Source organism: Micromys minutus, assembly GCF_963924665.1.
Source record: "Micromys minutus genome assembly, chromosome: 22".
NCBI lineage: Eukaryota > Metazoa > Chordata > Mammalia > Rodentia > Muridae > Micromys > Micromys minutus.
The window spans coordinates 32,634,243-32,651,396 of record NC_137957.1 but is presented as its reverse complement, the minus strand read 5'-3'; the positions used below and the strand labels follow the sequence as shown (position 1 = coordinate 32,651,396).

The following is a 17,154-nucleotide window of genomic DNA, read 5'->3' as shown; positions in this document are numbered from 1 at the left end:
GTGTGCTGACATCACCTGCCTACTATTTTCTGTTTCCTAAGACAGCCTTGCTAGTCCAGTCTGGCCCTCAACTAACTCTGTACCCGGGCTTTCTTGAACTTAGAACAATCTTCCTGTCTCAGCCTCCCAAGTACTAGGATTCCAGGCCTGTGCACCAGACCTGGCTCAAGTAAATCATAACCTTCAGAATCGTCAGAGTGGTAGGATTTGAAGTGAGGATAATAGAGCTAATTACCTAGTTTTTAATTGGTTCTTTTACTAGTGTTAGAAAATTATTTTTGTCTGCTAAAATATGGAAATAGGATTTTAAAAGAATTTTAAAAGTACTATATACACCTTAAAATTATCATATACCTTCTTTCATCTGACAGGAAGTGGAAGCTTTTTTTAATCACCCCATCACATTTATTTCATTTCAAAAAGCATTAAATATCTTTTTAAAACTTGGCCAAAGATTAAATTAGACTGATTATCAAATTTACTGACATACATATGAATTATGTCCAGCTATCAGTAACCAAAGAAATACAATGATATTTCCCGGCCATGTTGGGTAGAATTTTACACATGGAGCAATTAAGCATGGTGATAAACGAGAGGCTTTGGAAGGGTTTGCTAATCCCACAGCTTTGAGCAGCCTTTGCTGAAACTGACACCTGTTTCACGCAGGAAACACTTACGAGTTTGCTCGAGCTAGCATTTGTTGTTGGTTAGCAACTATTAGGAAACACTGTAGGCTTGCCTCAGGCATTGGAATAGTGTTGGGCAGATGGTAATATGAATAAGAATGCCCCCCCCCCCAGGTTCATGTTTGGAAACTTGGTCTCCCAGTTGGTAGAGCTATTTGGGAAGAATCAGGAGGTGTTCCTTTGTTGAAGGAGGTGTGTCACTGGGAATGGCTTGGAGATTTCAAAAGATTCACCCCATTCCCAGTGTGTCCCTTGTCTCCCCTTGTGGATCAAGATGTGAGCTTTCAGCTGCTACTCCAACACCATGCCTGGCTGCCTACTGCCATGCTTCCCGCCATGAGAGCGATGGGAACTCTTGCTTCTGTAAGTTGCCTTGGTTGTTTTGTCAAGGTTGTTGCTGTGGACAATCTTACAATGGTAACTAATAGAAAGCACCAAAACTAAGAGAAATCCTGTATTGTAGGATACCGTGTGAAGTTCTAACAGGGCTGCCTTCATGAGTAACAGAAGTAACGGGACTGAGTCAGAAAGGTAGGATGCTGTAGGAATGGGGGAGGTACGGGTGGGAGGGGCGCATTGTTTTCTGTGAGAGGGAGAGTGTTGTTTTGAAACCCATATAATTTTCATTGGGTTCCAAAAAGCAATCAACTGTTACCTGTTAGAAAACCTCGAGGATCTATATTGCCTTTGGGGATGTTGGTGCTAACATGGGCATGGGGGGCACTGCTCAGTCTCTTGAATTAATTTTGCTTGGTTGCTGTTTGCATGAATTCTCAGTTCTCTGAGACGTATCTTTCCAACCCCCCATTCCTGCCCCGCTGCCGCCACCACCACCATTTTTCCTAGCATGTAACTAATTGAATATAAAATATCTTTCTGAACATTTATGATTTTAAATCCATGGTTTCTAAAGTTATGTATATGTGTATATGCAGCAGCAAAAGACAAAAGAGCATTAAACCTCCTGGAGCTGGAGTTGCAGGTGATTTTGAGCCTTGGCTTGAGCAATGAGACCTGACCTCAGATCTCCTGGGAAATCAGCAAGCACTCTACTTTTCATCTGATTGTTTGCAGTTGTAGAAATCAAACCTAGAACTTCGGTAGGTCTAGGCACTCACTCCACTGTGCATGTGTATGTACCGTCTAAAACCAGTGAAAGATAATTAACTATACATTAGCAGACTACGTATACGACTCTTGGGAAATTCTCCATGAAAGAGAGATTAAATATTACTTTCTTACTCTGAATGCCCTTTGGAGTTTAGCACTAGGACATACAAAAAGCACTGGTCCTCCGTCTCCGCTGGTGAGTTGGCAGGAAGCTGTCTTGGTGTCATGTTTGCAGAGCAGAGTGAGAGTGCACACGTGCAGCCCTTTTAGTTCAGGGCTGACTCAGAAGGCAGAGTACTGATTCCTCTGTCCCAATCCCAGATGGCTGCAGTAAGTGCTTAAACCATTAATTAGCTATGTCTACTGTGACACCGGTTTCCAGATCAGGTGGGTTTAGGCTCTTCCGTTTAAGAATTGGTAATAGAGTCTTGTCTTCTTGATCATATAGTGATATGTAAAAGCACAAGGAGATTTTTACATAAATCTCATTTGTCCTAGTATTCTACCCATTCATGCCTTCAAAACATGTTGGTCTCTAATCTGAAAACACAATTAGAAATGATGGTAATGCTGGTTTGTGTCCTCGGCTGCTATTTCCAAAGAAACACAATTATCCACATATTCTAGTTGATAGCTGCATAGGGGTTCTGCTTTTCAAGACTCTATAAAACTTTATACCTAATTTTTTTTATTTTTCTGCTTTTGTATATGTGTTTATTTGGATAATTGGTTGGTTGTTGATTTTGCTGGTATATTTTCTTAGTTTACTTGTTTTCTTGTTGCAACAAACTATCTGACAGAAGCAACTTACAGACAGAGTTTATTTCGGCTTTGAGATCACCGTCTGTCGTATAGGGCAGCCATGATGGGGGACTGTGAGGGCTGCTGGCATTGCATGGAATATGGAGAAAACATACGTCTGCAGGCACTCCTTCGGTGTTGATTCAGGAGAAAGGGCACTGAGTGGGTACGATTAGCTCACTTCTTCCTTGTTATTCAGTCCCAAACACCAGCCCATCAAATGCTGTCCCCAAAGAGGACAGGTCTTCTCACCTCAACTAACTTCATCTAGATAATCCCTCACTTGATTGCTCAGAGGCCATCTCTAGGCAATTCTAGACCCTATGAAGTTGTTACTCAAAATTAACCATCATGTCTGGGTATGATTTGTTCAGTTAGGTGATCTGTTTGTTTATTTACTTTAGGGACGCAGGCATGGTGGTGTAGACCTTTCATTTTAACACTTGGGAGGCAGAGGCAGGTGGGTCTCTAAGCTGAAGGCCAGTCTGATTGACAGAGCTAGTTCCAGGACAGCCAGAGCTAGACATATGCCTAGGGTGTGGAGTACGGAAGAAGGAGAGAGAGAAAAGACTTCTGAACTTAGTAAACATAGTTTTGGAAAGGAAAAAAACAATCACATAACACTTTCCTAATTTTTATTCTAGAACTTCATTGAAGTCAGTCAAACTTGGCCAACTAGGTACTTTCCACAAGATTATTATTGTACACTGTACAATACAAAGCATATAAATCATGTGGGTTTTCGTTCAAAGTGAACAATCTGGTGTTGTAAATGGAGAAATTGTTTTTGAAATCTTTGTGGTAGCCCTGAGACAAATTCATCAGGGGAGACTATTGCTCTTTTTCTTGTTTCCCATCTACTCCTGTCAACATGGCTTTGATCTTAGGAGAAGAACTAAATGTAGTGCAGAGCAATACTCAGTCACCTTTGAAGGAGCATCATCCTGCCATTGTCAGGGTTCTCCAGGGATTTGGTTACGGGCTGAATCCATTGTTCTGAGGGTAAGCTCTGCATAGTGCCTCCCACTCTGGCCACCACTTCTTTTCCTCCCCGTTGATGACCCAGAAGAGACTCCAGCCACCAGGCTTTCTGCCATTTTGTTGCTGGTCCCCTATGTCTGTGTCTGTCTTTGGACAGACAGCTCAGGTGATTGATCCCTTTACATCCACCTTCTTTCCCCTTTGTCCGTCTGTCATGCCTACCCACAAACTCCAGCTGGGTTCATTGTTTCTCTGTTTATTCTTCCAACACCAAAGTGGCCCAGTTGTTTGAATAGATATTGAAGTGACTGGTCTCACTTAACAGTTACTTCTTTAAAGCCCAGGGGAGATCTGCTACTGCCTACCTTGCCTATGTAATGAGTTGGTACACTCTTGCCATCCCATGTCATATACACATTCTATGAAATGTTTAATAGTTCCTATCAGGGCAGGGGAGATGGCCCCAGGTTAAAGTGCTTGCTGTGTAAGCATCAAGACCAGAGTCTGGGTCCCTAGAACCCATATGACAGCCCACCTATGTAATTCTAGTACCTAGAACACAGAGACAGATGATCTCAGAACAAGTTGGCTAAGTCAGAATTGCCATAACAGCAAACTCTGGATTCAAATAGGAGTCCCCGCCTCAATGGGTAAGCTAAAGACTGACAAGGAATATTCCTTCAAGCCAACTAAAATCAAAATATATTTTGTGGCTGGAGAGATGTCTTAGCACTTAGGAATGCTTACTGTTCATGCAGTGGACCCAGGTTCACAGCCGTCTATGATCGTGGTTCTGAGTGACTGAAGTCTTCTACACATAAACCCACACATGCACACACACACACACATACACATAGAGTATTTAAAAAGGAAATATGTTTTTAAAATGTATCCTCTAATGTAAATAAAAAACACCTTGTACATAAAAATTAAGGTGATTTTTTTCTGGTTTTATTGGATATATTTTATTTACATTTCAAATGTTATCCTCTTTCCTGGATTCCCCTCCAAACCCCCTATTCCATCACCCATCCCCCTGCTTCTATGAGGGTGTTCACCCACCCACCCCCTCCCCACCCTGACATTCCCTTATACTGTAGCATCAAGCCTTGGCAGGGACAAGGGCTTCTCCTCCCACTGATGCCCAACAAGGCCATCCTCTGCTACAGGTGCAGCTGGAGCCATGGTTTGCTGTGAGCATCCGCCTCTGTATTTGTCATGCTCTGGCAAAGCCTCTCAGGAGACAGCTACATCAGGCTCCTGCCAGCATGTACTTCTGGGCATCAGCAATATTGTTTGGCTTTGGTGGCTGAATATAAGCTGGATCCCCAGGTGGAGCCGTCTCTGGAATTAAGTTGACATTTAAAGAATTGGTTGGGTCACTGTCTTTCAGAGTTGCGATTGGATCACATTGTTCACATTCGGCAGCATTGCTCTTCTGCTCTATTTTCATTATGGACAAGGGTCTTTGCATTGTTTCTCCGGTTGTCTTTGACAGCAGCAGTAGATGTGTTATTTGACAGCAAAGGAGAAGTAAAATGGAGACTGCCCCGATGTCTTCTTAGGTAATGTGGTTTCCAGGAGAATTGTGGACGCCACCAAGGAAGCGACATGCTCCTTTCCGCAGCACTGGTGGACATCGTCAGAAGAGTCTGTTTGCTGAACAAACAAATGTGTCTCTGCTGTTCGGGTGTCAGCAGTACAAGAGATGCCATGTGCTGTCTTCCTTTTGGAACCTACCAGTAGTAAAGTCCTCTGTCTCCTGTCTTCTGTTCACATAGCACCAGCCATGTCTGTAGTTCTCCCAGCCCAGGAGAGAGTCTTGGAGTGCAATACCAACCACACCATCTGCATGTTTGCACTGGCAAATGCTCAGTATGGTGTAGAGCCCCGCACCCAGTTCCCCCAAACATCAACGTTTGGACAGAGGCAGTACTATAAACTCATTTGGTGAACTTCATTAACAAACAGTCTTAAACATTGTTTCTTTTCCAGTTTGTGACCATTTCTTTTTAAGTTTATAATGTGTGTGCCTCCTGTTTCTTCTCTACAGACAGGACACAAAGGTAGGACTGGTTGGTAGAAATGAGTCAGTCATTATATAGAATCTAGTCTCTTCAGTAGAAAGACAAACATCGGATGGCTGATGCTTTGAGTGGGGACTGGTTGTTTCTTCTTCCTGTCGGCATGCTTCCTTTTCCTATCATGCTCATATGTTATGTGATGGTAGTCTGGTTTTTGTCTCCAAACAAGAAAAGTACTATTAAGACTTTATTTGAGTTCCTTTATTGTTTTGACTTCCTATGTTCTTAATCTGTTTTCTTCTTAATAACCAGTGTGACCGTATAGCACAAGTTCATTGATTGAGCTGTTTATTAGCTAAGTTGGGACCTGTTACATGAAGGGCTTGGCTTGTTATTATCATGATAATTTGTGACTGTATAAACACATCAGTGTGTTATTTAGACCCCTATTTTCTAAAAAAAAAAGGGGGGGGGGTTAGTTACAGAGGACTGGCTTTCCACTCATGATGGTGCACTGAGAACCGAGTGTGATAGGTTAGCACCATCAGAGGGCAAGAACTGCTGCTGTGAAAAACAATGCCAGCTCCAGAAGATAGAGCAATGAGGAGAGATCTCCTGGAGAAGGAAAGTAATAGACAAGTAGCCATACATTGCCAGCATTTCCAGTAATGGAGGAAAAGAAGACTCCAGGCTGGTGAACAGAAGGCCTGGCTTTCACAGGGCGTCAGAGATGTTTCTGAATACACAACAGCTGCAGAAAGCTGCAGTCTGAAAAAGACTAAGCCTTGCTAGGCTGGCAGAGAAGGTTGTAAACGAGCAGAAACATTGGCCACCCTTGAGCAGGACTTCTTTTCAGGTGGAGTGGCTGTCTGTAGTGAGTATATAGAAATACCTGCTCAGTAAACTAGGCAGCTAGGTCTGCTGAGCCCGGTGGATTACAAAGATGTATTTTATACATATGTTCAAAATTAGCTTAAATTAAGAGTCATGACCTGGGGCTAGAAAAATGACTTAGAGGCCAAGAATACTGGCTGCTCTTCCAAAGGACCCAGGTTCAATTCCCAGCACCCACATGGCAGTTTACAATCGCCTGGAATTCATGTTCCACAGATCCAACTCCCTCACACTTGCAGGTAAAACACTAATATATATAAATTAAAATTAATTAATTGGGCTGGACAGATAGCTCAGTAGTTAAGAGCACTAACTGCTTGTCCAGAGGTCCTGAGTTCAATTCCCAGCAACCACATGGTGCCTCACAACCATCTGTAATGGATCCGCTGCCCTCTTCTGGTGTGTCTGAAGACAGCTACAGTGAACTGATATACATAAAATAAATGAATAAAATATTTTTTTAAATTAATTAATTAAGAAAAACAACTCATGGCCTTTAGCTGAAGCCAAAGCTTAGTGTACACAAGGCCCAAGCTTCCCTTTAACTGGAAATAATAATAGTAGATTTTCCGTTTATCTCCAGTGTTCTTGACAAACAGTGGATCATTGTATGTATATATGAGGGGAATTTGAAAGTTACACCTTCCTAAACAATGGTAAAGTGTCAGGAAAAGCACGGGCCTCTTCCCACAGCTTTGCATGTGGAGGACTTCAGCATCCTTTAGACTTAACATTGGTTCTTTCCTAGGTGTAAGTAACATGTATGTCCTTGGACAGGCTGGGTTTTGCTCAGGGTCTGTCTCCTTGTTTGAAAACTGTGAGTGTATTTTGATGGCAGAAAGCATTGAGCCTTGATAGGACAGCAGAGGAGGAGTCGCCCTGTGGAATCTTTGAGAGGATAGAATCAGCTAGTGTGGGGAAAGCTTGCAACAAGAACCCCAGACCTCAGGCAATAACCAGAAATTTAAGATTGGATAAACAAACAAACCAACCCTCTGAGGGGTGTATTTTATTTGTGTCCTATTTTCATAATAACATTAATGAGAAATTTTATATATACTATAAATTGACTGTTTTGACTTGTGCACTTTACTAGTATTTCATACACAAAGTTGAACTTACTATGACTAATTTTTTAAACATGGATACAGTGTCCTCAGAGGCCAGAAGAGGGCACTGGCTCCCCAGGGACAGGACTTAAAGGTGGTTGTGAACCACCTTGTGGTTGCTAGGAATTCAACTGAGTCCTCTAGCAGCCAGTGCTCTTAACTGCTTGTTGAGCCATCTCTTGAGCCCCTAAACATTTTGTCACCCCTGAAGGACTTTTCCCAGGACCATTACCAGTGTCTCTTATTCTCCTTTGCATTCAGCCCCTTGACGGCCACTGACTTTTGTATATTTTCCCATTTTGATTTTTTAATAGAAATAGTATTAGATAATATTTAGCTTTCGGTGTCTAGCTTTTTTAATGTAGTTCAGTACTTAGAATGTTCAGCTGAGTTATAAGATTAATCAGTATCTCATTTTTATGAATAATCATAGTAAAGAGTTGCTGTTTTATGTTTCTTCATTGTCATGGGCTTGGACATTTGGACTGTTCCTAACTTCTTGGACATTATGATCAACACGGCCATGAACATTTTCACACAGCTTGAATGGATAGGTGTTTACTCTCTTGGGTTTATGTCTACAAGTGGATTTGCTATCATATGATAATTCTGTGTTTCATATTTAACATCTCCTGGCATCTGCATTTATCAGCTCAGCAGCAGTGTCTGAGGGCTCCAGGTTCTCAGTATCCAGTTCACACTTGTTACCGTGCGTCGCTCTTTTCTGCCATCCTAGTGCAAGTGAAGGAAATGTCCCCTGCAGTTTTGATTTGCTATTGCTGATGCTGCTCAACATATGCTTGTGAGCTTTTTGGCCATTTGTGTTTCATTAGGTAACTGTCTAGTCAAGCCTTCTGTCTATTTTTAATTACGTTATGTATCTGTAAGCCTTAAATTGCAAGTGTCTGTGTGTGTGTGCAAGGCCCTTATCGAGTATTTGATTCAAAGATATTTTCTTCCATTCATTTTTACTATCTTTATGGCATCTTTTTAATTATACCAAATTTACATCCAATTTATTTATTACTTTGTCATCTTGATCTTGGTGTTATGTATAAGGAAATTTTGTGTAGTTCAGAAATATCTAACCCCAGGACACATGCATCATGGATGGCCAGGAATGTGGCCAAATATAGTTACCATGTTGTGTCAACATATTGGACAGTCCCAGGTTCAGATGAGGAGAACTGAATCCTGATTCTTTCTACGTTTTATAGTCTTAGCTCTTCTCTTAAGTCTCTGGCCTTTTTGAATTCATATTGTATATGGCATGAAGACAGGGCACAAATCTATTCTCTCAAGTGTATCTAGTTTCCCCTACATCTTTTGTTGGAATGATTGTTTTCCATTTTAAATTTTCTTGGCAGTCAGTTGACCATGTTTTAATATATGGGTTTCTTTCTGACCTGCCACACCTGTCGTGTAGATCTATAAGTCTGTTGAAGGTGCTAGAGATGAAATATAGGGACAGGCACACACTAGGCAATGGACAGTCTCAGTTTCACACTGTGTTGGTTGCTGGTAGATTTTGCAGTTTGGAGTACACTGTATTTTTTTTCTCATGCTCTATTAGGTGCCTGGGTTCTTTGCACTTCTGTGTGAATGTTAAGGTTAATTTAAACTGTCTTTAAAAGAAAACAACTGGAAGTTTGAAGAACTGCTCCGAGTACATTCATCAGTGTTGGGGATACCACCATCTTTTTTATGACAGTCTCAATACATAGATAAGATAGTCCAGCCTGTCAAATACAAGGTCCTCCTGCCTCAGCATTCTAGGTGCTGGAATTTCAGGCTTTTGCCACCACACCCAGCAAGAGCTGCCATCTTAACAATATTGACTTTCTGATCCAAGACCATAGGAATGAGCTATCTTTCCAGTTGGATGAAGTTTTAATTCTATTTAGTGATAGCATGTAGTTCTCACCATACAAGTCTGACACTTACCATTAAATTAATTCCTAAGTATTTTAACTTTTGTTGCTATTTATAAATGAAATTGTCTTATGTTTATGCTTTAGTCGTTTGTTCCTATTTAATTAGAGAATTTTTCTATTGTAGTAAAACATATGTAACAAAGAAATTACCTTTTCTTAAATCACTTTTTAAGTATACAATTTACTAGTAAATTTATTCACAAAACCCATAATGTTCTGTACCCGCTACTTATTTCTATAACCTTTTGGCATTCTAGATAGAAACATTGTTACCAACTAAGCAATTAAGTTTCATTACCCTCCCTTTTAGTAATAATCCTCACACTTTCCATCACTGAATGTACCTATGTGAAGAATGACACCTAAGCAGGGTCATTGCATGTCTACTTACTTCAGTTTCTCCCATTAGTGAAATGTATACAGTATAGTATCAGATATGGATAGTATCACCTTTACTTTGTAATGATATCTTAGTATAACTTTATGTTATATTTGTTTGCACATTTATCTGCTAATAGACACTGCTTCTTTTTAAGCTATTGTGAGGAAGGCCACCGTAGATATTGGGATTCTGTACTTCTTTGTGCGAGAACCTTTGGGAGTGGCATCAGTAGATTACATGGTAACTCTGTGATGACTTCTGTGAGGAACTCCCATACTTTTCTGATAGCAGCTACAGAATTTCACCCATTAACCAGCAAAGCATGATAAGTTTCATTTTCTACACTGTTATTTTCCTTTGGGAGGGAGATTAATAATCGTCTCAATAGAGGCAGATGTTTATTTTAAATTGAAAAATAAACTTCATTCTTTTTTAATGGTAAAACTCCTGATCAGATAGGCAGCCAGGAAGTATTTTGCAGAAAATAAGGACACTTTGTATATTTTTTTCTACTTACTGTTAGCTTTGTTTCTTTTTTTGTAATTATAATTTATGTATTTTGTTACATAAAAAAGAAAAATGATTCAGTGTAAATGTGAAACTGCTAGAAATATATTTATATATGCATATATATATATATATATATATATATATATATATATATATATATACACTATTTAAGTTTGGGAACTCTGTTTCTGTCTTTTCTATAACTTTAAAGACAATGGATTCCACCTGTCAAGCTGTGCCAAGCAAGGGCGAAGACATCTGTAGGTATTTCTTGAACCCTTTGTTAATGCCAGAATGTTCATCAACAACTGTGAAAAAGAAACCGGAAGATGTAAGTGACCTGCCCTCTGAGAGCCAGAGAAGTGTGCCGCTAGCGGTGGCTGATGCTCTGGAGCACATTATGGAACAACTCAACATTCTAACCCAGGTGGGCTGACCTTCCGCATCCTGGGTGTGTGCACAGGAGACTAACGGAGCAGGTTTCCTGGCAAGGCAAACTCAAATAGTCATTAGCAAGGCACTTAGGGCTAAGCTATTCTGAGAAAATCTGTATAGAGTAGTATCTCAGAACTACTCTCTCTCTCTCAGTGTGTGTACGTGTGCATATGTGCATCTGTGTATACATGTGTTCACATGCACTTTGTTCTCTCTGGCATGTGTATCATCTGTGCTATAAAGGCCATTTGGTCCTAAGCAGTAATGTTCTATTCTTCGAAATTGTGATGTAGTATGTTTATATTAGGTGACTTATAAACAAATATTTAATAGCATAAGGAAATGTATTATAAGTAAAATCTCCCTTTTAGTACAAAATATTGCCAAAGTTTATAGTCTTCACTGAAAATACTCTGCCAGTTCAGTATGTAATGTCTCTCCAGAGTTTCTTTTAGAGGAGGAGGAGGCTTGTCTTCCTATTTGAAACTCTTAGCCAGTCTCTTAAGACCATTTTACCAAAACGAAGAATGATGGACCTTAAACTTTGTCCTAAAACCCTGCCAAGTCTTGGGAGGTATAGACCTCGTATATGGGAAGTCTTGTGTTGGGATGGAAACAGCCATAGCACTTGCTCTGCCAACAGCATCCTTTGGAGACATCTTCTTGGTCCTCTTTGTTCTGCACACTTACTCTTTGCTGTGCATAGCATTGTTAAGTGCACACACTGCCATGAGTTATACAGAGCAAGAGGTGAACATGAGAGGAGGAGCAGGGTCAGGTGCTTGCCCAGAGTGAATATTTCAGTCTCAGGTAGCTCCTGCATAGAAACCACCTCTGGTCTCAACTCTAGCTTTGCCCCTGTCACTGGGGTACTGGAAAGTATGCAGTGCCCGGGTCTCACCTGCACAGGGTCCATTTCCCTTCTCTGGAATAAAACATTAGGCACTAAAGAAGACCCATTTCTTTGACTCTGTCATCGGCATTTAAAACCAGTAATTAAGTGCTAATTTTGTTCCGTATACATTATCTCAGGGCCCTGGAAGTTAGGTGTCTGTGGTTTTGGAGTTCTGACATACAGTGAGAAAGAACTGTATGAGACTTTGGAGTCATATTTTTTCATGAAAAATCACACTTGAAAGACTGTGCTTCAGGTGACCTTCCTGTGTTTACCAGACATTCTTCCCTTTAGGAACCATTGACCTCTCAGATGCCAGATTCTATTTGAATTGACAGGACTTCCTTCCCTGTCACCAGTCAGTCAAGTCCTCTTTAGAGCTCTCTAAATAAGTGCCTCCCCCCCTTCCCCCACCTTTTTACTTGGTTCAGAGTTAATGGATCATTTTCTGTCTTACTAAATTCCCCTTTGGGTGTGTTATTCTTAACCTTCATTTTCTTTTCTATATTAAGGGGGTGAAGGCAAGGCTGAGCCTGCCTACAGAAGAAAAGACATGAGTCTAGGCAAGTCACAAGCAAAGTAAACATGTTCCAGGCCATCCCCTACGCTGCAGGCTGTATAACTCTTACATAGAGGAGAGAAGCAAAGTCAAGCAGACTGAGGGCTGATAGAGGAAATAGTGTCAAAGATGTTATAATGCTTACATCAACAGCTTTAGCATGGAACTGTAGTGACTGTGTATTCTATCTGCCAAGTGCTTGGTACATAATAGACATTTAAGAAAATATTATCAGCATCATGATTATCTTTATTGATTGATGAATTGTTCCATGAAATATGAAAGCAAAAGCTTTTAAATGATGACTGTTACCTTCAGGGACAGAAGGACAGTCACTTCCTTGTCTTGACATTTATCTTGTTTGCCTTCCCTGTATGAACTGTATCACTGATGACCAGCTAGTCAAGTCAATAGGGGAATTATCCCTCCTCACTTTGCTGGGCAGTGCTAGTGCACACCTTTAATCCCAGGACTGAGGAGGCAGAGGCAGGCTGGCTGACCTCTGTGAGCATGAAGCCAGCTTGGTCTATAGAGTGAGTTCCAGGACAGCCAGGGCTGCACAGAGAAACCCTGTCGCAAAACACCAAAAAACAAAAATAACCAACAACAAAACTCAAAAGCTCTCTTATTTATAAAGTAGACCAACTAAGAATTTTTGTGATAAATTATCATTTCCACTCCCCACTGACTAGTCACCGAACATCCCTGAAGGGGACATGCCTGCATTTCCACTGTGCCTTCTCATGAGGAAATGGACCAGCAGTGGCTCTGGTTTATGATCCTGCTGCCACTTCAGAGGACCCACAGAGGAAGTGGTAGGCTGAGCTGTGTGATAATGGGGTAGTCCCTGCAGCATAGATCATTATAAATGTCACGAACAGACAAACCGCCTGAACCTGCTAATGGCTGAGTCAAGAAAAAGAAAGGGAGAGGTGTGAACATCTGGAAATTAAATCACAAGAAAGTGATTTAAAGCTAGGCATAAAGAAAGGCTGGTGTAGGAGGGTAAGGGATGAAACCATGAAAGCCACTTAGAGAATTCTGGATAGTAGCTGGTTGTGACAGCTGGTCTCCTATGGGAACTTACTAAGCAACATGCAAGTTTCATGTGGCTTCCTGGTCTACATTTTAGTTTATCATTAAAGGCGGGTTTTTTTTTTAATTATTTTGTTTGTTTTCTTGCTTGTTTGTTTTTTAAGAAAAGCTAGGGCTAGAGAGGTGGCTCAGAGGTTAAGGACACCACCTGCTCCTTCCAGAGGTCCTGAGTTCAATTCCCAGCACCCACATGGTAGCTCATAATCATCTATAATTAGTTCTGATGCCCTCTTCTGACATGCAGCTGTACATGCAGATAGAGCACTCGTCTACATAAAAACATAAATATTTTTTAAAAAGCTATAGAAGACCGAGCAATATCACATTTTCCCAAATTTAACATCTACATATGACGATATTATGAGCACATGTAGTCACATGCTGGAGTAGTTCGTGTGCCCAGCAGCAGCATAAGACATTCTGTCCTCTTCAGTCTTCCTGTCTTGCTGGGGACTGGTGGCAACCGTGGTGTTTGTATAGTACTCTCCCGTCCCTCTGTCTGTAACACTTGAGGGGTGGCCACCACAGGGTGCACTGTGACAAAGTGGCCAATGCTAAGGTCAGTAGTGCCTGGGACAGGAATGGGTCCTTTGGCCTGTATTGCTTCGAGTACTGTAGATGACCTCATCCCTGACCCTGCGTCTTCAGAAGACCATGCATAAGAATATTCTCCAGAGGCCTGCTCTTACATCCCTGTCTCTTCATATGTAGCAGGCTTTTGTTTTGGGTTTTGTTTGGGTTGAGTTAGGTGTTTTTCTTTTAGTTTTCTTGATACTTGACAGTACTTTGCAGATGGGCTCAACAGCACACTACATATAGGGCCCATTTTTTAGCCAATTTTGGGGCAGGTGATTAATATCCAGGTCCTACAAGGACCTCACATGGAGGTGCTCACCGTCCCCCCAGTCAGCAGGTTACCAGGCTCTCATGCTGTTGTCCTTGTTTGCAGACTGTTTCAATTCTGGAGCAGCGACTGTCTTTGACAGAAGATAAGCTAAAGGACTGCCTTGAGAATCAGCGAAAGCTTTTCAGTGTCGTCCAACAGAAGAGCTGAGCAGGGAGGTGTGCAAACTCAGGCTGATCACTGAAGACGCGCTCACATACTCAGGAGGCAGCAGAGGCCCTCCACACCCCGCCATGCACCGATCACCGTGGATTCCTCAGATGCTCAGCAACAGAACCAAAGGCTCCAGGCATTTTTAAGGACTGACTGAAACACACAAATCAATGTCAAAGGATCAGGTTAAGCTCCTCCCAGGTATAATAAAGTTATGAACATTTAAGTCACCCCATTCCCCCTCCCCCATATTATTTGGAATGCCAGCTTTTATTTAACGGGCAAATCCCCACCAGGAAAGTAAGTAGACCTCTAGCTGCCATTGTTAAATCATTTCAGAGTGACCGTGCTTGGCAGTTCCTGAAGGTAATTAGTGTGTTTCTTAGGTGAGCATACCCTTGAGGGGAAGCCATTCGCTTGCTTTCAAATAGCATCTGAGACGGAGAAAACATGTTATTGAGCTGGCTCATATTGCTTTCAGGTCAAAAAAAAAAAAAAAAAATCTGCCTTGAAAAGATGCTCCCTCAGAATTTCCACAGCAAGAACAAGCTTGTTTTGACTAGCAAGCGTGCTCCCGTGACAGAGCAGAGCTTTCTTGTCTGGTGGGAACCGCATGAGGCAGGTGTGTCTCCACTGTTACAGGTGAACACTGAGTGGTCTGGGTCACCCTGAACCTGGGACCACAGTTCACAGAGATTATGTTTGTGTGCTTTCGGTGCACTTAAAAGCCAAAATGATGAAAAATGTGTGCGTATACATGAATCACATATATAATTTGTCACGGTGAATCTGGTGGCTGAAATAGTACATTTTTATTCTGAAAAACAATTTGCACTGTCTATTTTATTTTAATGAATTGTGATTTGAAATGAAAATGAGTCAGGCATTCTAAAAGATCTTGGTTACAAGTTAAGAATGTTTCTCTATCTTAAACAAAATGGAAATCAAAGTTTGAAAAAAGAGGCAAATTCAAGGCAGCTGGCTCTGGGCATGGAGACCAAAGGCTAGGCACGGCTGTGTAGCAGGGGCAGATGCCGTCTGCGTACGAAAAATGAAGAGGCAATGACGTGGGGATGGAGAGATTGCTCTCCAAGCGGCTTCACTTTGTGCCTCTAAGCTGGTTTTATCTTCTGTCTCACTGTATGTTGTAAGTGCCGTCTCTGTCCTGTGAGTGTGACCATCTGGACATTTTCACCAGCTCACATGTCTGTTTATACCTTCATTGAGAAGACTACATAAAGAAATGAACCGCAGTGCCAACGTTTGTTTACTCTTCTTTATGCCTCAAACAATAAAGACCCTCCTCCTTTTTAAAAAGGTTAATGTCTTCTCTTGTTGCTAACCTTATTGCTGCAGTCATGTGGGTCCCAGTGTGCACAGCAACCTCCAGAAGAATTCCCAGCTCCCCGGGGCTTATCTTTCGTGCTTGTGACTCATTAGCTCCAGAAGGGGCCCTGTGTCTGTAACAAGTTTAAGGTGATTTGGTTGCCCTGGCCTGGGGCCCCCTGACATCCTGAGGTGGCCACAAACTTTCCTCATCGTCACAGAACCTCGATAAAAGGTACTGATCAGACCAAACATCCTAGCTGAGCAGTGGTGACACACAACTTTAACCTCAGCACCCCGGAAGCAGAGGCAGGCAGATCTCTTTGACTCTGAGGGCAGCCTGGTCCCCAGAGTGAGTTGCAGGACAGCCATGGGCTACACAGAGAAACCTGGTCTCTGAAAACCAAGTGAGGGAAAAAGACACACACACACACACACTGAAACTTTTTAAAGAGGACCATTTTATGATTTCCCTGCCCCCTTTTCCTGGCTCTTGAGAATCACCAGCAGCAGCAGCGGCAGCGGCAGCGGCAGCGGCAGCAGCAGCCTCTGCTTCCTCAAAAGCAGCCAGGCTGCTAGCACACATTGTAATCCCAGCACTTGCAATGTGGAGGCAGGAGATTTAGGACGTCAAGGCCAGCCTGGGCTTCATGAGTCCTATCTCAAAACCTTTTGTGGAGACAGGGTCTCAATTATGGAGCCCTAGGTGACTGGGAACTTGCTATGTAGATCTGGCTTGCCTCAAATTCAGAATATCTACCCACCTTTGCCTCCTAAGGGCTGATATTTAAAACATGAACCACATTAAAATAAAATAAAAAAAAACTGAAAAAAAAAAAAACCCCTACTCCTAGGCATCACCAAAATTTGATTCTAGAACACCACATCACCTGGAGCTCCTTGCCTCATCTTCACCACCTCAAGAGTGACCACTTCATTGCTTTGATCCAACACTTGGAGTTATTCTAACCCCTTTGTCTCACACACAGTCAGCCCTTCAGTGTCCTTACCACCTCCAGCTCCGGAATAATCCGAACTGCTTGTCTCTTGCCTAGATCACTTCAGGTGACTCATAACTTGTCTCCCTCCTGTTGTCCCTTCTCACACTCACACAGCGTGGTCCTAGAAGAACATGAGTCAACAAACCTGTCTCACCCAGACCTGGTGGCACAGACCTACAATCTAAGTGTTCACCAGGCTGAGGCAGGAGGCCAGCTGGGTTACCAAGAGAGACTTGTCTAAAAAGCTATTGCAACCAAGCATGGTCCCATCTCACTAACAAAGAAAAGGCTAGTAAGAGAAGACTAGTAAAGTAACACTACTGAAGGCTCAAGCCTTAACTTTGAATTATCT

General features: G+C 41.9%; 1 protein-coding gene across 3 annotated transcripts in view; it reads left to right on the top strand.

Moving 5' to 3' along the window:
* The window catches only part of POC1B (POC1 centriolar protein B), an 85,368-nt gene extending 69,602 nt beyond the window's left edge, over window positions 1-15,766 (top strand). For 2 of the 3 annotated variants that reach the window (XM_080936025.1, XM_080936024.1), the window contains 2 exons: window positions 10,646-10,861; window positions 14,368-15,766. In XM_080936025.1, the coding sequence (XP_080792151.1) occupies window positions 10,646-10,861; window positions 14,368-14,472 (321 nt within the window). In that variant the 3' untranslated portion in view covers window positions 14,473-15,766. The remainder of the gene's footprint in view (window positions 1-10,645; window positions 10,862-14,367) is intronic. The other variant, XM_080936026.1, reaches the window with a different exon arrangement.
* The last annotated feature ends 1,388 nt before the right edge of the window (window positions 15,767-17,154 follow it).